This window comes from Catharus ustulatus, chromosome 16 (genome assembly GCF_009819885.2).
Source record: "Catharus ustulatus isolate bCatUst1 chromosome 16, bCatUst1.pri.v2, whole genome shotgun sequence".
NCBI classification, from domain to species: domain Eukaryota; kingdom Metazoa; phylum Chordata; class Aves; order Passeriformes; family Turdidae; genus Catharus; species Catharus ustulatus.
In genome coordinates, this window is record NC_046236.1 from 13,779,013 (window position 1) to 13,800,523 (window position 21,511).

The following is a 21,511-nucleotide window of genomic DNA, read 5'->3' on the forward strand; positions in this document are numbered from 1 at the left end:
GTCTGCAGGACACTGAACATATGTATTGTCTCTTTGGTATCCTGTTTTTTCAGCGAGATGGACTTAAATTTCATTGGCAGAAATTCTCTCTTTTATCTTTATCTCCTGTTTTGATGTGGTAGCCATGGAGAAAAGCCCCAGATTAGTAACAGTAGGTTGCTGCAGAATAAGAATAACTTTCTGCTTGTATTTAAACTGTAGCAATATCAGGGGCTTTGTTTAATTGGAAATATTTAGAGAATAATTATTACATGATGTTAGGACACTAATCTCCCATCCTGTTCCCTTCTATACACCTTGAGCTGGCAATCCTTAACTTCCCTCTTTTCTGAGGGATGTTTAGGTGGTTTTCACAAGGGAGGGGCTGGATCTCCCTGACTCCTGCTTTTGAAAACTGGTTAATTCTCCTGGAAGCTGGGTTAACACGGGAAGGATGTGAAGCACCAACTCCTGTTCCCTTTCCAAGGAGGTGTAGGCTGCACTTTGATGACTTAATAGGTCTAATGATTACATAGGGTCAAAGAGAGGGTACAGCCTCCCTCCACATTCCACTCATAATCTTCTGAAACATCCAGTGCACTTTGTGTACACAGCAGGATAATCGGGCCCTCTCCTGGCTCTTGGCATAATTTTTTTTTTTTTTCCACCTGTGGGGCAACTCCAGGTTTATCACTGGAGTGTAATCCCCGGTGTGGGGATGGAAGAGGGATTTCTGGGAGAGGCTAATAGCAGTGTGAGGCAGGAGCAGCAGCAATTACAGGTGTCCCACAGAAGGACAGCATGTCCTGCTGCTGCCTCAGCCTGGGGGCACAAACCCAGCGCTTTTCTCAGCCCTGCTTTGTCACCAAACCTCCTAGCTATATACTAATCATAAACTAAGTTTCCTGCTACCTACCTTGCTTTCTTTTTTAACACAGCAGCACCTCTGGAGGAAATGGGAAGCCCTCAGGTGATTGTCACAGATTTTTGTGTTTATTCCTTGCAAGCTGCAGCAGCAGGTCAGGACTGGACACTACATGAAAATCTGCAAGGTGAGGATTTCAAGGTTACAGCTCCCGAGGAATGTGATTAGCACGCACTGAAAAAAGGGATTGGTGAGATAATGCGGTGGCACTTCACCATTTATTTCCTTGTTGCACAGTGTTTGCAGTGCTTGTTTAAGGAGCTTCTGCACAGCCTCCGGTCTCTCTTCAGAAACCACAGCCTAATTCCCATCCTTTCCCTCCAGCCTCACTCCATTATGTAACCCTATAGTGTGTGTGACATACAAGCTGAAAACTACGCACAGATTCCAACATTTTTCACTGTCTTCCCATTTCCTTGTATAGGAAAAAGCTGAAATAACACCAGTCCTGCTTATACACCGCTTTTGTTTCTTCCTTATGGAAACACCAGGATGCAGGCTGGCGGTATGGAGGGACCATATATGGTCCTGGGAGCCCGTGGGAGCGAGGCGCGGAGCTTCTCCCGGGAGCCCGGCGATCGCTCTCCCCTCAGGAGATCCCTCTTCCCTCAGGAAACCACTGAGGGAACAGCGAGAGCGGCACCAGCGGATGTGACAGCAGCGCAGGCTGCTCTGGGAGGGACCGCCCCCTCGCGGCCACCGCCAATCCGCTTTCCGCTTACAACGTGACTGACGTCCATCGCAACCAATCATACTCCCGCTCCCACCACATAGACCCCGCCTCTTATCTCAATTGGTCACATAATCTGTCAATCGTCGGGATGTCCCGCCTCCTTCCAGCGGGGGAAATGCTTAGGTAGGAAGGGTGGAGGGGGAGAGAAGAAAGGGAAAGGAACCAATGAGACACTAGAGATGGGTAGATTGACAGGTAGGAGCACCAATCGCTGCGCTCATTCCCCCCGCCGCTCCCTCCCTCGCGGGCGGCGGGGCAGAGGGGGCGCTCCTCCCGCACCTTCCCCGTTGGTCTATCCCACTCCGGGCCGGGCGGGCTGGGTTGAGTGAGCGGCTCGGACCATTGCTCGCGGCGGGCGGGGGGGGCGCGGGCGAGGCGGAGGAGGAAGGAGCCGGCGAAGGAGGCGGGGGGGCGGTTTAAAGGGACAAGAGCCGTGCGGGCGCCGGCGGGGGAAGCCGGAGCGGCGGCGGGCGGGGACTCGCCCCCTTCCCCACACACGCCCGCTCGCACCGCGGCCGGGGTCGCCGCCGCCAGCGCCCCCATCCCCTCCCTTCCCCTCCGCCCGCCGCTTCCACAGCGGCCTCTATGAGGTAGAAGGGAGCGGCGGCCACTCCGGGGGCGGCAGCGGCCGCTACAGCCGCCGCCTCCTCCTTCTCCTCGCCTCAGAGCGCCCCATCTTTGTGTGTGCGGGAGAAGGGCGGGAGGGAGTGCGCGCTGCCCGCCCGCCGCGCTTTGTTCGGAGCCGGGGGGCCGTGGCGGAGCCCCGGCTCTATGTGCCAGCGGCTCCCCGGCGGCGGCGGCGTGAGGGGCCGGAGCCCCTGAGGGCGGGGGGGCCCCGGCCCGTGTCGGTGCTGCGGGGCGGGGGAAGGGGCCGGCTCGCTGCCCGCCGGCCCGGCCCGTGTGCGGGCGGATTGATGTGGGGGGGTCTGACATGAGTCCGCCGGCGGCCGGGTGCTGCCATGTGACCGGCTTCAAGGTGGAGAACTGGAAGCAGAACCTGCGGGCGATTTACCAGTGCTTCGTGTGGAGCGGCTCGGCCGAGACCAGGAAGCGCAAGGTACCGGGGGCGGCTCGCATCCACCCCCCTTCTCTTCCCTTCCCTCCCTCCTTCCCTCCCTCCCCGACCCACCCGCCGCCGCCTCGGGGAGGGGACGGGTCCGGTCCCCCTCCAGCCCTCCCTCCTTCCCTCCCCACGGGGCAGGTGGGCCCGAGCTCCCGCACGCGGTCCTGGGGGAAGAGAGGAGGAAGCGCTCGGTGCCTCCGGGATGGCGAGGGGGGGCACCGGGATGGAGGAGGGAACCAGCCCCGCCGGGGCCTCCCTTCCCTGCCACCTGCCCCGGCGGCTTTTCCGCAGCGGGGCTGTTCCGCAGCGCCGCCGCTTCCTCCTTCTCCTCCTCCTCCTCCTCCCGGAGGTTTCCCGGAATACCGGGGGGAGGGGAGGCCCGGGGCACCGGGCACGTCCGGCCTGTGGCGGAGCTTTGTGGAGCCCCGCGGGGCCGCGCCCGAGCCCGGGGGGCTGCGCGGAGCACAATGGCTGGGAGCGGGTCCCGGCGCCGGGGGCTGCGGCTGCTCGGTTGTCTGTGTCTTTTTGCTTAAAAAAAAGAAAAGAAAAAAAAAAGAGCTGCTCGTGCTGATAATCCACTTCGAAAAGGGGATTCCTGCTCTGGTGGGGCGGGGGGGAAGGAACTGGCTCAGCCAGACTACAGGGAAGGGCAGGAGAGGTTTGCTTTGGGAGCTGTTGGCGCCTGGGAAAAATCCCTGTAAAGCAGGCAAAAAGCAGGAAGAGTGCTTTCCCCCACCTATCTCCTATAACAACATCCTTGTACACATGCATGTTTCTGGAGGGCTTCTGTCTGCACTGTGCAACTAATTACTGTTTTTCCCTAGAATCAACTAGTTTTTACTTCAAAGTGACTTGGCAAATTTCTGTCAGTCGTCGCATTGGTGACTGAGGAGGGGAAGGCAGCAGCTACACGGAGCAAAACTTGGGGTTTGGGACAGCACGGATTGTGTTTTTGTTGGAACAACCCATTGAAAACTTTCTGATCCCTGTGCTTTGCATTAAGCTGCTCAGCTTATTATTTGTAATAGAAGTAGAGCATGAAGGATGGACTGGAAGGGGTGAGGTGCTGAACCATTTTTCTGTGTTCAGTTCACGTTCACAGGATAATCCAATTTCCCAATTTTTTTACCTAAAGAGGAAAAAATGGTATCTGAGAAGAAATGCGTTTTAAGTGGATTTAATTACTTGTTAGCCCTGCAAAGTATGGCCTGACTTGTTTGAAATATCTTACAATTCCCTACAGGTCAATATTATATTGGTCATTATATATATATTGTATACAGGTCTAGTATATTAGTCAAAATCTGGGTTTATTTAGCCTATAGCATGTTAAAATACAAATTGTGATATAGTAGATGGTACTTTCAGCTGAAATGGAGAAAAAAATTGAATATGTGCTATGGAAGAAAAACATGACATGTGAGGTATGAAGATGTCTCAGACAAATATAAAGCAAGTGCTCTGTGGAAGAATGAAAATAAAATTTCCTTAGCAAAATTACCTTTTTTCTAAATATGGAGCATCCTGTGTAACCTGCATACCTCTTGTGTGCTGCAACAGCTTTTCCTTCCGAAATCTAATACAGGGATGTGTTCACCATTGCTGGAGAAAACAGCTGGAAATACAGAATATTCCATTGTAATCAATCTGTTCTCACTTCCTCTTTGCATAGCCAGGCTCATAAAGCAGAACAGGATTGTTTCAAAATTATCTGTCAGCCCAGGAAAAACACCAGTTTTCCTAATATATGCTAAAAATGCTTTTACCCCGCTTTTTTTTTAAAGCAGGTTGCCAGTATGAAAACAGTTGGGTTTCTCAATCCAGCCCACCTGAAATATGTGGGTGTATATGATCAATATAGGGGAACAATTTGGGTAGCTAAATTTGGATTCAATTCCCTTTCTATGTTCATAAAGATTGAAGAAAGTCTGTAAATGACAGTTCCGGTACTTTATTCACCCTTTATGTATATGCACATGAGACCTTCTTCCATGGAATTTTAATTCGCTGAAATTCCCTGTTCATATATATGCCTTACAGTTTTAAATGTAAAATTAGAAAAATGACTTTTCTGTTTGGCAGATTTACAGTCTAATAACCAGAAATAAAATTACCTAGATAGTCCATGTAACTGGAAAACAATCCTTTGTATACATATATATACATATATTATGTATAGATATTCCAGGAGCAAGCTGCGACTGCTTAAGAGCACCTATTTATTGGTGAAGATTCTTCTTAATCCTAATCATCAAAATGATGAGGCTAAATTAAAGGTTTACTAGCAAGTGATACTCTTTTTATTGCATGATCAAGGACAGTCACATTATATATTTATCACAGAAAGCATTCCATAAATATAATTTATCTTTATGGAAGGCACTGGTGATGATGAAGGTAGATTCAAAAAATGCCTTGGCTGTTGGTGAGAGCCAGATGTAAATGGTTCTGGTTCTGGAATGGTAACTACAATCCTTCCTAAGCCTGTCTTAAAAATCCAGGGAGCAGTGGGAACTGCAGGGGGCAGAAAGGGTCCGTTCTCCTGCTGTACCTCACTGCGCTCTGCCTTGGCAGACCATTTTAGTGCTGTGCTGTTCGCTTTAATACGCACCTTTTCTGTGAATAAGCTTTTACGAGCTCCAGCTCGCCGTTCAGTTTGCTTTACAGCCAGTGCTTTGAGCAGAATGGCTCTAAAGCCTGGTTTATAGTGGGAAAGCTGTCACCTGAACGTGTATTTCAATCCTCAGTCAGAACCAAGAGGTAATGATGTATGTGTCTTTGTAGGCACTGGGATTCTGGTGAAGATTTGCGCTCCCAAAGCGTTGGCTATGCCAGGATTCGAGCTGTCATCACGGTGCATTGTTGTATCCACACGGAGGAGTGAGGCTGCGACTTGCCTCATCTCACTGCATCTTGGCCAAACTCAAGTGCAGCACTTGTACAAGCTGTTCTAGGCACAGGGCTTGCTGTGGTGTAATTGTGCTGCTGGTGGTAAAGCCCAAGCAAAGACAAAACTGTCACACTGGAGAGTGGAACAGGAGAAGAGGGAGAGGGAGAAATCCAAAGACTGACTCTTGAAATTGCAGTTATTGTGATTAAAAGTTGGAGGTAGGTTTTAAGGCTCAAGTTGTGTATAAAGGGACACAAAATTAGGGTGGACTGCTTCATTGTTGGGAGACTGACTTGTAACTCTTGATTTTTAATTTGCCATAGTTAAAATCTGTTTAATAACCTGATGGCAAAGCTCATGTTTCTGTCAGTCATGGACTTCACCTTGAATATTTTGATGTGAAAATTACCTCACACTTAATTAAGTAACACTCTAGAAAAGGTCCTTAAATTTGTCAGCACTACTCCCCATTCAGGAATTACAGAGCATAGAGGATGCTGAAAAGGCTTGTGCCATACCTTCATGTCAGCTTCTTCCATTTTTTCTGTAGGGTCACACTTGAAACACTTGTCTTACTCCTTTAGAATTATAGATGAGAAAAATCTGTTTTGCAGTGCTGAATGTAGCTTTTGTCCCCATCAGTGAGCAATTACACATGTAGATGCATCTGTGCCCAGGAGTTGGTAAGTAATGGTTTCATTGCTGGAAGGGCAACTGAATTTATGATTAAATTCCCTCTTCCTAGACTATATGCCTTGGAGGAAAACTGTCTCATCCTGAATGGTTCTTAATATCATCACTACCCTGAAAAGGCTCCTGATGATAAAAGTAAACTGGTCATTGTGACCACAGTCGTGATATGCACAGGGTTCTGTGTGGAATCTCAGAATGTTTGTTCAGTGCTTCAGCCAATAGATCAAAGAATAATTGCCTGTCAGGGGCTGTGCACTCTCCCTGACAGCAGCTGCATTCTGGTGTATTTCTGCCTGTTTGAGAGCTTATCTTGTTTTTCCCATTATTCTCTCTTTACATGGGTCCTACAGACCAATTGATCCTTTCAGATATGAAGAAACATTTGCTTTTATAGGTGATGACTTTTGTCAGGTATCATTCTCCCCATGAACTTGTGACTTTCTTTGGTTCCTTGTAATATTTTGACAGATAATCAATTCTTAGACTTAAACCTGAAATGACTTTGGTTCATTTCCTAACTTTCAAAGTAGAAAAAGCTTAAAATAACCTAGCAGATAACTGCCATGTCATGTTTTCAATAGCAAGTATTGTGGTTCACAGTCTAAATCAGTGTGTCATGTTCTTGCTGAAGTGACCTTGCAGTCTTCAGGGTAAGGTGCTGGTGGAACTTCTCATCTTGTGCCTGTTGGGGCACGTTTGCTCTCCAAGGGCCTTGCCCCATGTACCTGCCCAGGAACAGGGAGATGTTGCTTAGGTGATTTGCTTTGTCCTGTAACAGACCAGGAGCCTCACCAGGATGTGCCACCTTCTCAGGGCTCAGTGTTTGGATTGCTTAAATTAATGAGAAAATCTTAGCTTGTTTTTCTTTAACGTTTTTAGCCTGTGCACCAAACTTCTGGATTACAAATCCTGTGGAGCATTTGAAAGAGGAGTCCAGGATTCAAGAAGCATGTCTCTTTTTCAGCTGCATTCTCTGCTTTGGCTGCCTAAGTGAGCTGTCTCATTGACTCAGGAAGGATGTTCTTCTTTGCCATGTGCTGTGGGAACTGCCTTGTCCCTGAAAGCCCATGAGAAGAGTCAAAGTCAACTGCAAACTTCATTGTTCAGGAGGTCTCCAGTTTCATACCTGAGCAATCTTCCTTAGTTCTTAACTTCTAAGGATTAAAAAGGTCCTTAGCCCTGCTGAAGGTAATGTTCTCTTTCCTCTCAGTGTAAAGACACAACCTTTTGTGTGAGAGATACCCAGATGTGACATTTTAGCTCCATACCCAGCAGAGCCTTGTGTATGTGAAACATGCCAGATTGAGAATGCTCCACTGAGTTTGTCTCTGGTGCTGAAGAACATAATAGGAGACCTTCCTCTTCCTAGTGGTGTTAATCCTTATTTTGTATTCTGTAGCGTGGTTTTTTAAAGTCACTTGTTGGTTTCTGGGGCAAAGGTTAGGAATTAGTCTTGCACAGTGAACTTGAAGGTGGTGAACAGCAATTCTTAAGTTGTGAGATCTGAACCATCAGGACTTCTCTGTTTTTTCACATGGATGGGAGAAACAGTGAATGCAGTTTTTCCTTACTGTAGAGCAAGTAGATCCACACAAACTGATGAAGGAGAATATAGGGATATGTTGGACAAGAAGCCTCATTTCTTTTTTCTGTAGTCTTATCAGCAGTCAAAGGTTTGCTCGTAGCCAAGCTGCTTGTCAGAGTAGTTGTAGCATCTCTTTAATTTTGTCTGCAGTCAACGATTTTATTTGCTTAATGCTGAAAGCTTTTAAACTGAAATGACAGTGAGTAGTATGAAGGTGAGCAGGGTGGAATGGCTTTGTTTGATTTGCTGGACTATGTGTTGAGCTTTAGTTTAAGCCATCAAAGCTTTAAACCCCAAACAAAGGTTAGGTGATAGCCTCATTTTTGTTTCAAGCCTTAATCTGTAGCGTTAAGGTGAAACCAGAGCTGCAAATTGCTTGCTAACCTTGTACTCTCCTCCTTTCATTTGAGGATTTTCTGTTTCAGTAACTGGTGTAACAAATGTAGAGGAAAATGTTACTGACTGGGAGTGGAAGTTTTCTCGTCAATTGCTGACTCCCCTTCTCCTGAATTACTGCTCCTTGAGTTGAGCAAAAAAAAAAAAGTGTTTTCCTTTGGGATGGACTCTGGGGATCCTTCTTCCTAACAAATGCTCTTGCAATTGTTTGATTCCCAGTTGTGGCTGATTTGTTTTAAACCAGAGAAAGATTAACAAGTTTAAAACCTTGTGTTTCCCATATTAAACCAAGCACCCATAGTTCTTCCTGTTCATGTGCAGATCTCTGGATTCTTATGAACTACAAGTTCTTAGGAAGAAACTATGTTTTCTTTTTGACTTTTTTTCCTGGTAAGTATAGCGATTTTTTTTTTTAAACAACCACACCTTTCCATTTCACTTGACTGACAGCTACTTTAAAAGGCAGATTTGGGTTTCTTTTTACTTATATCCCTATGGTTCTCCAAGTATTTGTAATGTGTCTGCAGCCTGCAGCAGCATCCAAAGGTGAGGAGACACATATGTCCTCTTATTACACATCAGGAATAGTGGCATCAGGAGAAAGGCACTCTGAAGGTGACCCATCTGCATTTCACTGGCCTGTTCAAAACATTATTAAAAAAGAATTTTTTTCCCCACCATGCAAAGAGCCACTGTTAGAACCTTGCTAGACTCGGACAGAAAGAGCTGCCTAGAGCCACTGACTCCAGTCTCTTGTTAACCTATGGACAATGGAGCAAGTGAGTGAAATGCTCTAACCACATTACAGTTTATTCTGTTATCCTGGACTGTGCTGTCAGCAAGCAGTGTTGGAGCGTAGGGAGAGCCATATGTTATCTGAGAGGCCTGAATTGGGAACCTTTCCTTAGCAGAAACGGTTCTAGAAGCTGATAGATGTGTTCTGACTGGATGAAAGCTCTGTCTTGGTAGTTGTATTCTCTTACATATTGATTTGGCAGTCCTTTATGTACACTCGGCTTAATTCAAGCTAAGAACTTTGCTGCATTAGCTGCTAATAGAATCAATGTTGTACAGAGTTACTCCCTGCAAAATGAACGTGCATTCTGTTGGGGAGTGGGACCTCATAATGCAACTGGCACAGCAGCTCAAGAACCATCTGTGGTTTGCTTTAGTGCTGGAGCAGCTGATGGTGCTGATCTCTCTCATTTAAGAGAAAGAATCATTTTATCTGTCTCAACACCCATTTGAGGATCTGTAAAGTGAACTGTTACCAGACACCAGTTGACTCAAAGTAACCTGAGATTCACTTTATCAGTTGATAACTGATTAGCAGCAAGCAGTCTGTCCTGTCACATTCTTTTGTGTGTGTGGAATCCAGCAAATACTCTACTTTAGGTTTTCCATTTCTCTACTTGAGTAGAATGTTCCTTAAGGTTTGGTTTTATTTTCTTAAAACCTTTCAGTGATATGTAACACTGATGTAAAATCCATAATTTTTTTTGTCTCTGCTACTTTCAAAGTTACTAAAGAGAACTTTTCCCCCTCCTCTTATTCTTCCTTTCCTGTGTTTAATGGAGCTTGAAATTAACGTGGTTCTTCTTGTCTACCTCTTACATAGTATCACTGGTGATGTCAGCATATCCCTGGTGGGAAATATATCTGTAAAATCTACAGTGCACTAAATTTGTCATTGAAGAAAAAAATTGGGTGTTAGACAAGGTGAAACTCGAAAGAAAAAGTGAATATTGGTAACAAGAGTTGTTTTAACACTATTTAAAATATAGTGTCTTTTTAGAGGCTGGTGCAAGTTTTCATATCCTACCACGAATTCTGACATTAAACATGACAAATCTATTAAATATCCTCATATTTAAAGTAGTGGTGAGAGGCAGCTCACTAGCTGACACTGCTTAGTAGTAAGTCTGAAGACAGAACTGGGATTTGAGCTTAAATGGTCTTGTCCTTGTACCATGCTGGTTTTGCCATGGCTGGTTTGAACACACAGCTGAGCTCTTCTACACGTCCATGTAAGATGTGAAAATATAACTATTCATACATTCAGTGAGTGAGAATTAAGATGTAGAGATTTTAAATCTACATTTCATTCAAAAGATTGTTGGAAAATCTTCTCTTTCTTTGTCATTAGTGCCTTCATCTGGAGCTCTGTGTTTCAGTTCTTCCCTGGTATATTAAATCAAGTTTTCATCCATGTATTAATCAGTAGTTGAAAAGGTAGTGTATTCAAAAATCATTTAATTATTAGTCCCTTTATTTTTCTTAAACACATAAGAGACTGCACTGTTTGAGTGTTGTTCAGTGATGGGCACTGGAGTATCAAACATGTGGCACAGAGTTCCATTTGCCTCGCTTGTCACTCACAAGTTCATGCATCCAAGTAGCCTCTTTGAAACAGGGTTTGGCTTTGGATTCATCTCACTGAATTGACTGCCAGGGCTTTTATATGTATGTTTTGCTTCTGTTTTTAAAGGGCTTTTGTTTTTGCATCAAGTACAGACATGAATTACTTCAGTGTTTATCAGCACAAGGAGAGAAAGCAGCAGTTTATAAGCTTTATTTTTGCCTACCTCCCCCTTGCCAACTTCTACTTAAAAAGTATCTTTCCCTCCTTGTGTCTTTGTACAACCTGATGTTATTTCACAAAGTTTGTCTAATTACAGTTTGTGCCTTCTGTCCTCTGCAATCAGCCTTGTTGTTGCATCGCAAGTGGGATTCTAAGGGACCTTGTGTACAATGTACTTGTGGTCAATAAAGGTGAGATTTATTGCAGAGCAGATGTATGACAGCTCAGTGAGTGCAGACAGCTGAGATAGCTGCCTGATTTCAGTACCTCATTTGTGCTAGGTGAGCTTTTGTGACCCTCTGGCCTCCAGAGACAAATGCAAAACTTGTCTTAAGGTTTGATGTTTTTCTTTGCTGTGCTTCATTATTTTCCTATTACTGCCCAGTTTTGCTCTTAAATGGATCTCTGTCCTGTTGGCAACTGGTGACCAGGGTGAAACTCCCATTCACATTGGCTTCTGTGCATTGCTGACTTCTGCCCTGCTCTCAGCAAGCATCCCCTCCTGAGAGCTTATTATTGACTGTGTTTATCTGCACCATGAACACTCAGTTCTTTGGTCACTCATGACTACATTTTGTGTTTTTGGCTGCGGGATGATCTCGATGTGGAGAACAGGATGAGAAATGCTGTGAAAATAGTTTCAAGAGTTCCTGCAGTTCTGTGCATAAAGAAGAACAAGACTCTGTCATGATGAGGCTGTTCCCTAAGGAAATTTATCTTATACTGTGTTCAGCATAATTTTATCATGCTGCCCTTTGTGATGTATTTCCTTGTCACATAGTAGTTCTGCTACTTGGGACTTTTCTTGCTATGCAAGTTCCAGAGTTACTCCAATAAATTAAATTTCTTTTCTGCATCTCTTTAATAATTATGTCCTTATTGAGAGGTTTTGGGGACTAGCTGTTTTCTTTGTCCATCTCAGGCTGTGTGCTGCAAAAATCTGACTGTAGAAAAACAGAACTCCAATTTTGCAGTAACCTGAAGAATTGCTTTATTACAGCAATTTTTTATAAAGCAAGCAGTTAACTCTGAAAGCATGTTGTCCCTGTACATTGAAACTGGCAGACAAGTTCTTTCATGCAGTGGTGAAAAGGATGTTAAGCAGAAGGTGAGTTAGCAAATCTGGCATGTTTTAAAATCTTGAATTTAAATTTGGAACCTAGTTATAGATATGGGTTCCAGTGAGACACAAGTACATGATGGAATTGATAAATGGCTTGGGTGAGAAACTGAGGTCAAGGTAGGCAATATTTGGTTTATCAGAGAAAAGCAAGAGATGTGAAATTCAAACTTTTCTGTGCATTATCATGGAGACTGGTGAGTGTGGAACATGAAATCCATCTCTTCAGCTGTGGGTGAACAAGTTTTTCTTTGATAGTGGAATTACCAGCTCTGGGCTGCACATTCCTGCTGTTGTACCATTGCTGTGTCATGTTTGTGTGGTTGTGCCATGAACCAGAAAGAACAGATAAAGATGAAAATTATTTTTTTTCCTTCTCTTACTGATATTTCACCAACCTGAGCAGTGACACTGGGAGGCTGCATGAGCAGCTTGAACAGTAACTGCTGCTGTGCTCTGGGCTGTGCCAGTGGCAGACCATGTGTGAGTATTCTGTAAAGAATTTCTAATACTGACTTCATCCAAAAGGTTCTGTGAAGGAACCCCTGTCAGTGCTGCAGTGATGTGCTTGTAGCTGCTGTTCTCACAGTGATGCACTGGTGAGTGCTGAGCCTGATACATGAAACTTGCCTTATGTCTGCAATTGTTGGAGCTTACTCCTGTATGCAAATAAGTTACCCCAGTTTCCTTGTGAAAAATAAATGAATCAGGGAGTGTAGAATGCCTGTAATGTGTGATCAGCTATTACAGCAAATCCACTTTTCATATTATGTTTAATTTAATGAAATGAATAGTGGTTTTCCAAGTAATCAAGTTATAAGCCACTTGTGTCCCTGTTAAATAGGCCCGTCTCTAAGTCAAAACTTCTGTCTTTTACAATCAAACTCTAGTAAGCTGATGGAACTTTTTTTTGTTGCTTTAAAGCATGTGGTCATGGAGCATGTGCCTAGATCATGCTCCTGCTGCATGTAGTTGAGGATGATGGGATAATGGGACTGTAAATTATCTCTTTATGGTGCTGGTTTTCCTCTGGCCTCCTCCCTCGTGCAGTGCAGAGCAGCCCCAAGGCTGTTGTGAGCGGTGCCAGCTGGCTGCAGCCCTGGGGGCCGCTGTGCCAGATGGAGACAGCAGCGCTCAGTGAAAGCCAAACGTGCTGCCCGGGGTCGTGGAGAGGTGCAGCCTCTGCAACCCCACCAGGATCCCTGGGCAAGAGCTGGGACTGGTAACTCCTGTGCTGGTGCAGCATGGCCTGGGCTGGGGCATCTGTCAGGCCTTTTATTGGTGTACATTCACAATACATTATTCAGCTATTAAACATTTTCAATGTGTTAGCCTCTCCTTTTTCCTAGTTTATGCTTCTGTGCTGTATCTGTGAAATGTTCAATTCTGTAGCATGTGCAGATGCTCAGTATTGAGACAGATTTTTTCAATTTGATTAAGTGTGGTGGTTCCTGATGTGTTGTCCTGGTTTTTTTCCTGACTACTGAAAAATGCTGTTATCCATAAGATACTCAGACTAGAAAAACCTTGTGAATGCTGATTTTTTTGTTTTATGTTTTTTCATTAAGATGAACCAAAACCCCAAACCCTTCATTCTGTTGTCTGAAATGACAACTTCAGATATGCTCAAAAATAAAAGCAGAAGTTTTAATCCCTTCATTTGCCTGGTTGACTTTATAGTTTTTACTGAAAAAAAAAATTTTTTTAGAATACCATTGAAATCAGTTGTTGGTGTTACTGCATTGTGTTCTTGTGGCTTTTCTTGTATTCCAGAACAATGTTAGTGTAGAATAACCCCATCTGCACAAGATGTACCCCACAAAACCCACATGTTTGAATATTGCCATTTTGTGGAGATGAGGACAGTAAATGTGTGAAACTCTTTGAAGAATACAATTCCATGCTGGCTGCTCAACAGATACTTGTTTTGTAGAGGAGCTGAGATACACCAACCTACCCAGTGTTCCTTCACTCTCTTGATCCAGAAGGCTTTGTTCTTATTGACCCATTAATGCAGCTCACACTTCTAATCCAGCAGCCCAAAATAGCTGCCAAGTCTGGATTTTATTGTGGTGCCATTTGCTGCACAGGTAGTTGGTATGACCCACCATGCAGAACTGCAGCTGAAAACCCCCCAAGCTGAGGCACACAAGATTATTGTGGGCAGATATTTCAAGTGTCCGATTTAAATAAGATAATGAACCCAACTTGATAGTATGTACAAAGGATTTATTGGAAGTTGAATCAAGTCTCCCTGTCAGTCTCTAGAACTGTTGGATTTGAGTGGGAATGGGGAAGGATGTGCTGCCTTGTAGCTCCCATGCCCTGATGATTGTGGTGGAGGAGTGAACTGCAAGGAGAATGGACCACAGAAAGTGGTAGTTACCATATTCCAGCCTAAAATAGTATTTATCTGTGCTCTTGAAGAGAGAATGATGGTGTTTTTGTGATCTCTTGGGGCATGACACAGGTTTGGGAGTGATCATTCAGTCTTGTATTAGCAAGGCAAGTGATTTAAGGCTGAATCTATCCTGAAGGACAAACCAGCTTGAAGTAATGAAGCAGTGGGAAGAAATTATGGTGAGAAATAATTTAAAGGCTTTAGATGCATTTCCCTGATTTCTTTACAAAGTAGATTTTTTCAAAGTGACCTTCAATTGCAGGAACTGTTTTGCTCAGTGTGTGCTCCTCTTTGCTACACAATATTTTTGCTACCTTTTTACTTAGAGAAGCTTCAAATCACAGGGAATTGGAGGTAATTTCCTAGCAAGGTAGTAAATGACTTGCAATAGCTTCCTTACAGAATTCTCAACACATACTGTTCTCTTAATTCTCTCTTTTGCAGGTGTGTTATATCTACTTGCAGGTATCTGAAATAAAGCTTTTCCAGAAAATGGTAACAATTTCCTTTTGTCATGCAGAAAGCTCTGTTCTATGTAAACCCTTGCTGAGTGTGATGCCTGCAAGATTATTCCTGTCACTTTAAATAATTTTCTATCCAACTACTACTAATAATGAATTAGTTTTCTTTCAAGACATGAAATCCTTTTGTCCTGCTCTTCCTCAGTGCTGAATCCCTTAACCTCACCAATTCATATGTTTCAACTCACACTGCTTAACTTCTTAAAGTATTTCCTTCAAGTTAAGGTCTTGAAAGTAGAACATATAATATGTGAAACCAACTCTGAACAGCATTAATACACTTTTCTTCTGGTTCATGGAAGCAAAGTAAAGTTCCATTAAAATTGAAATTGGTGATTGGTGGAATCTCCAAACTGTTTATTGAAAAAAATTTAGCAAACCAGATGAAAGAGCAGAAGTCATGCTTTATAGTCCTGCCAATTCTATAGAGCAAAGGAAGGTCTAAGTATGGTGAGTGATCAGGCAGGAAGGAGATTCCACCACATTTTCTTCTGCTTTGTGTCCTTCACTACTTCTGCAGTTTTTGGTTTAAGAACTTGTGGTAAGGAGCTTTGGTTCCATGTTTCTTCTCTGTGGAATGGATGACCAGGAGTCTGCTTCTCAGCAGAGATGGGTTTTGATGTAATTTCCTCTCTGACCTTCCAGAGAAACCCAAGCTGGTTTTGAGCCTGCCCTTAACTCACAAGTAATGGTGAGTTCTGCTGCTGAGCACAGATCTGACAAACTTTGTTTTGTCCTGAGTTGGACTTGGTGATCACACCAAACCTTCAGAGCCACTTCATATCAACTTGATTTGACTGGATGCTTGAGGATTGTGTGTTAAGCAGGAGGAATCTGGTGCATTGATTCCCATTTTTTCTCTATCTGTTCTTTGGAGCACATCCTCTACAACAGACAGTACCTTGTTTTCAATGGCTACTTTTTTCTTCATTATTTTTTTTCTTCCACACCATGAGTTTTCCTTCATGTTCCTTCTTCTCTGCCTGTACACTGCCTTTTCCCCTAGAAATTATCTGTTTGTTTACTGTTTAGACAAATGTCTACATTTCTGTGCTCCTAATTCCTAACGTGAGCCCACCCTTTCAAGCCTTTCATGGAGCTCCACTCCTGACACAGAGTCTGAGCAGACTGTTCCTCATGCCAAGGTTGTAAGTGTTAATCTTGCTGCAGACTGGGGTGATAATTCATTGCTGTCACAGCAACACATGCTGAAAGTTGCTTCTTGCCAGATTTGTTGGCTATATGCTACACTAGAGAAAATTATTTCAAGAGTCTTATTGCATAGCCAGATGCTGCAGAACTCGTGCAATCAACCTCCCCTCCCCCCTTTTTATGGCTGTTCTGACTTCAGGGAGGAAAAGCTATTATACACTGAAACACATTCCTGTGTAACACTAGTCAAGATGTGGATGAACTTCTGATTGTGGCTAATTTTTCTGGGTTTTCATGTAGGGAAGTTCTGGTTTGTGTTCAAGATAAAAAGGAAGGAAAAGCTTTTAAAGTAGGATGAGGGGAATTTTAAAAGGAAATTAACAGTGTCTCCTTTGCTATTTCAGTTGTGTTCTCTGCCACAGTTGGGTGCTGTGGAAATTCTGTGTTTTCTTTAAGAGCTGTGGCTAGGTTGGTTCAATTCTGTAGAACTGTAGCCTCTGCCCTCTGTATCCTTAGGATCTTTCAAAAGCAGGAGAACCTTTGTGAACTCTGGATGTCATCATATCTTGGCACTGGCCTAAAGATGATGTTTGGTTTAGTTATATCTGAGATGTAGAGCCCTGAAGTGGGTTTTTGTTACAGGATCTGAGTCCCCCATAACAACTTAACATTTGCTCTAACATACATGCTGTAGAAAAATGCAAGTTATGTAGGTTTTTTTCACAAGGTATCCATTACATTTTGGGCATGGTGGTGTCTGATTACCAGGGAGGTGAGATTTACTGACTGTTCAGTCACACAGAAAGAGACTTTTCCCAGTGTATTTCCAGCATAAATCTCATCATATTGAGTGGCTTGGCATTGTGTCACCAACAATTTTATCCTCTCTTGTATTTTAAGAGGAGGTACCATGGAAGTTACATTATTATGAATGTGTTCCCATAGGACAAAATCCCGGTAAAAATGCAGTGGTGGAGAGTTTATTTTACCCACATTGTGTCATGCAGTGCTCCCCTGCTTTTTATTCCTTGTGCCTCAATTCTTTGCACTTCCAGATCACAGAAAACACTGCCCTGAAAATCTAGGGAAGGTTTCTTTTAGACCTGAGCAAATGACCTCTTTGCTTGGCAGGGAGAGCTTTTCAGCAATTTAAGGTACTCTAAGAAAGCCTGAGGCCTCAGTGCTCTCAAATGCTTTTTTAATCCTGCTGTAAATCATAAAGGCCATGTATTTGTCCCCAAAACACCACCCATGTTTATAACTATGGAGACAAAGCAGGAGATCAGGACTGGAAATCTGTACTGGCTCTCATGGAATATTTTTGCTCTAATCTATGTGAGATTACTGGTGATTTGCAATTGTAATACTCTCCTGAAGAATCCCTTGGTTTTGCTTCAAGCTCTTAACTGGTTTTTCAAGTGCAGTATGCCAAGGAAGTTCTGGCTTTTGTTCAGATAAAATACTTTATAATTCACTTTCTCCCTCATTGCCATGTTTCCCCTTATCCCAGTGTTGTGGTTTGTGTATGTATCAGCCTTTCATTTTTCCATGAACAGGGGCTTTGAGAGCCCAGACTGTTCCTGTTGCTGGTGTGGCCTGTACAGCTCTTGGGAGAAAGGCTCAGTTCCCTGTTCTGTTGCTGGCTTCCACTGCCACATCCAAATGAGGGATTGAGGCTCAATCTGTGCATTAAAGATGTTGAATTTATTCCTGGTACCGTTTCTGTGAGTGCAGGAACAGGAATTTGTTTAGAACAAAATTGACAGATGAGTTCTCTGTTCTTACCAACATTCAGATTGCACTGTGGTTATTTTTAATAGCAAATACAATGTCTTTTTTTTCCTTCTTCTTCTTTTTAGCAATGCCAAGCACACACAAATGTCTGCTGCTGTGTTATCTTTGGTGAGGGATTTGGAGCTTTGATGAGCTGCTGTTTATCAGCTAATGTTTTCCTTAAGTGTTGGTAAGTCTGAGTTTTGGAAGCTGGGACAGGCTAGATCCATGGAAGAATGTTCAAAAATGTGTCTCATCTGCCAAAGAAGATTTGTTAGTATGATCAGGGCAATAAATAATTAAAAGTTTCTGAAAACTGTGAAGGTTTGTGTGCTGTGGGGAAGAAGGGAAGTGAATGATAAATACATTGCTTCCCTCTTTCCCAGTGAGACTGCTGCTGAGATCTTCAAGTCCAGCTGTTCCTTCCTCCCAAATCCAGTTGCTCAGTTGGGAGACAAGAAGTGTTAAGTTGATCTATTTGCTTGAGCTGATTGATTTCAGACCTCAGTCATGTACAGCTTTGGGGCAGAGTGTGGAGTCCTACCTTGTGATGATGTTTCCCTGTTGGAATGCAATGTGGTAACTGGTGAGATTGCATCAGATGGATTCCCTGCTTTAGGGGAAGCTGAGGATTCCAGCAGCCCATCCATGTTCACTGGGGGAGAGAACTGAAATTGAGAAGGGAAGGCAGGACCCACAGAGCCCTTGATTGGACTTTCTGTAATTCAGTCTCTGCTGATAGAAATAATTACCTTCAAACACAACAAAAAAGCTTTCTGTTTCTGTATGGGAAGTAAGTAAATGGAAAATGAGAGATGGAAGCCTGTGCAGCATCTCATACAAAGTGAGGAAAGGTGGAAGAGTTGGAGGCAAAGCCTCTTTGTTTGGGATGGGGACATGATGAGGGAAGAGTATTTTTAATATGCTGGTGGTTTGGGAAACCCCTGAACAGTGAGCAGTGAGGATGTGGCAGGGAATTCACTAATAACTGCCCAGAGTTGTGTTCAGGTGTAATGGTCCCTCCAGGCTGAAAGAAGAAATGGGATTTGAGGCTGGTTCTGTCAGGGTGGTGTTAGGTGGCACTGCTGATTCTGCCCATCCCAGCAGTGTGTTCTGTACACCATTGTTAACATGAGGCCTTGGCACAGAAACTGTTGGCCAAGTTTGATTTCCCTGAAGGACGTTGTAAAGTCAGCAGAAATTACAGTGTGGACTCAGCTCAGAGTTGTGGATGGACTTTCTTGCTTTTCTGTCCTTTTTTTTTTTTTTTTTAAATGCATATATTGAAATTCAAATTTAAAACAAAGGGAACTTTTTCTATCAGTCTGAAACCCCAACACCCTTTCACTTGCTGCTGTAGTAGCATTTAAGATTTCTTGATTTTTACCAAAACTCCTTATTCTTGGAGAGTCTTGCAGTAACCTATTGGGTGATGGAAAGCCAGTTGGAAATGAGAACTCTTTTCTTCAATTGGAAAACCAAATGAGTATAGCCTTAAGTCCCTCAAAAGCACTGCTCATGGTATCTAATGTCTGTTAATCATTTCTTAGGAGAAATCATGGAAATGTTACTCAATACAATAATTCTCTGCAGTGTTTCTAATTACTCCATTGATTTTTCTGAAGCACAGATTTGTGTAAAGGAACACTGGGGTATATTTGAACAAATACAGAGCAATAAAACTGTAATTGTAATTAATGTACATTCAACAAACGAAGCATTAATTTTATTAGTTTTTCCAGCAGTCTGTGTGTTTGAAGTGTGTGGTTGGTTCTTCCTTAAGCCTGTGGTTCATTAAACCTTTTTGTCTCATCTGTCAGGCAGTCACGTTGATTTGGTGTTTTATATGTAGATATTGTGTAGGTAATTAATTTTAAAAAGTCAAAAAATTTATGCAAAGGCTGGTGTAGTAGCTGCTTGTTGTGAAGTTTTCCCCTTCTCCATGGCATTAATCATAAAAGAAGAAAAATGTTCCTCAGGTTGTTCCAATCAGTCAGCATTCAGTGAGTGAGTTCTGGTCACTGAACAGTCACTGCTCTGTTATATCAGAGTTAATAATACTGTGACTTCATCTATTGTTTTATCAAAAATGCAAGTAATTATTGTAAGTGGTTATAAAATTTCTTTCAATCCCAGTGTCTCACGACAAGCTCCTATTAAACTTCATCTCCTATCATGAGAGACCAGAATGTATGACAAGAAAATGTGTTTTGGTATTTAGAATCCTGTAAGAGCACTTACTTATTTCTTTTTTGTGATGTTGTCCTTGGGTGGAGCTCAGGGTTTGGAGATGTTTTTCCCCCTATATAAATGCATTTCCAGATGTTAACTTTTGAAAATCTCAGTTTGAATTTTGAGGTTTTAATCCTTCATTTCAATGCATGGAATCATTGTGGTGGATTTTTTTTTTCCTGAAGTTTAATTAGGGATTTTTGGTGTGTGTATATATATTTTAAAAACCCACACACATAGAGTCACTGGTAATTTGCTTAACCTTGGGCAGGAAAAGTGGAGAATGGTAACAGGAGATGCTTCAAGGTGTGTGGTATCCAGTATAGCACAGAATCTGTTCTTTCTCTGCCTTTTTGAGCCTCAGGTTCACTAATTTAACAATCAATTAAAGAGCCTTCAAGGTCTGCTGTGTTTTGTCACAGACCATATGCATGATGTTTTTTCCTTTTATCCTTTTTTGTAATTTCTTTGGATATGTTTGGCTGTTGGTGTTTGTTGTCTTATTCTATGATTAAAAGATGAATTTAGTTTGCAAAATGAGTTAAAAAGCAATTTGTTTAACCAATGTGTGTTCCAATTTTCATTAGTGTCTTTTTTTCTAGCTGGAAGTCTTTAGTACATGAGTTTTTTTCTTTCCAGAGAAGTTACTTAAATCACATGATTATTACATTCATACAACTGAAGTTTTCTGTGTTCTGCTTTGCACAAAAGTGCATGTGTGCCAAGTACCCTCACACCCTTCTGATAAAATAAGCTCTAAATTATATCTGAGTAATTCTTTTTTTGAAGCTATCTGCAGCTTTGCTGTGCAGATGCCCTTTTGCTAAATGAAACACTACTTATCTTAATTATTGGTGTTAATGGATGTGCTGTGGGCTCAGTATTTGCTATTGTCAGGTAGGATCTAAGTTATGTCTTCTTGTGCTTGACAAATGTGACAGAACTGTAGCTGTGAGTGTGGTGTCTGAATGAATCAGTGCCACGTGCATGAGGAGCTGCTGGCAATCACCTGGAATGCACAAACAGACTTCTCTTCTCCCAAGCATCTCTTGCAGGCACTGTTATTCCTGAAATGCCACGTGCTCTTCATTTGTCAGGTGCATGTGTTCCAGTCATGGCTTATGGTTTCTCCTTCTGCATTTTTCTCTTCTTGAAGGTCTCTCAGCTCTTACAGAATCTGCTGCTGTCCAAGGAAGCAATGTGAGCTACTGAATATCCATGGCCATAATATAAATAGATGTAAATAGATCAAAGCCTCTACAAAAAAAAAGTGTTTTCCCATTATACAGACAATTCTTGTGTTAAGGTATTATTTTTAATTGAAATTGCAGTGTGTTCCTGGTACTTGGTATTTGCTGTATGTTAAGAGTATATAAATTGTGTTCTGAAACCATCTTTGCAGGAAATTAAGATTCAAATTCTGTTTGCTTTCTTCTCAGTAGAATGGTTACACTTTTAAACACATTA

The 21,511-nt window shown here is 42.9% G+C and overlaps 1 protein-coding gene across 2 annotated transcripts in view; it reads left to right on the top strand.

Moving 5' to 3' along the window:
* The first annotated feature begins 2,494 nt into the window (after window positions 1-2,494).
* Window positions 2,495-21,511, top strand: part of USP22 (ubiquitin specific peptidase 22) — a 91,115-nt gene continuing 72,098 nt past the window's right edge. Inside the window, exon 1 of one of the 2 annotated variants that reach the window (XM_033073748.2) lies at window positions 2,495-2,694. In XM_033073748.2, the coding sequence (XP_032929639.1) occupies window positions 2,569-2,694 (126 nt within the window). In that variant the 5' untranslated portion in view covers window positions 2,495-2,568. The remainder of the gene's footprint in view (window positions 2,695-21,511) is intronic. The other variant, XM_033073746.2, reaches the window with a different exon arrangement.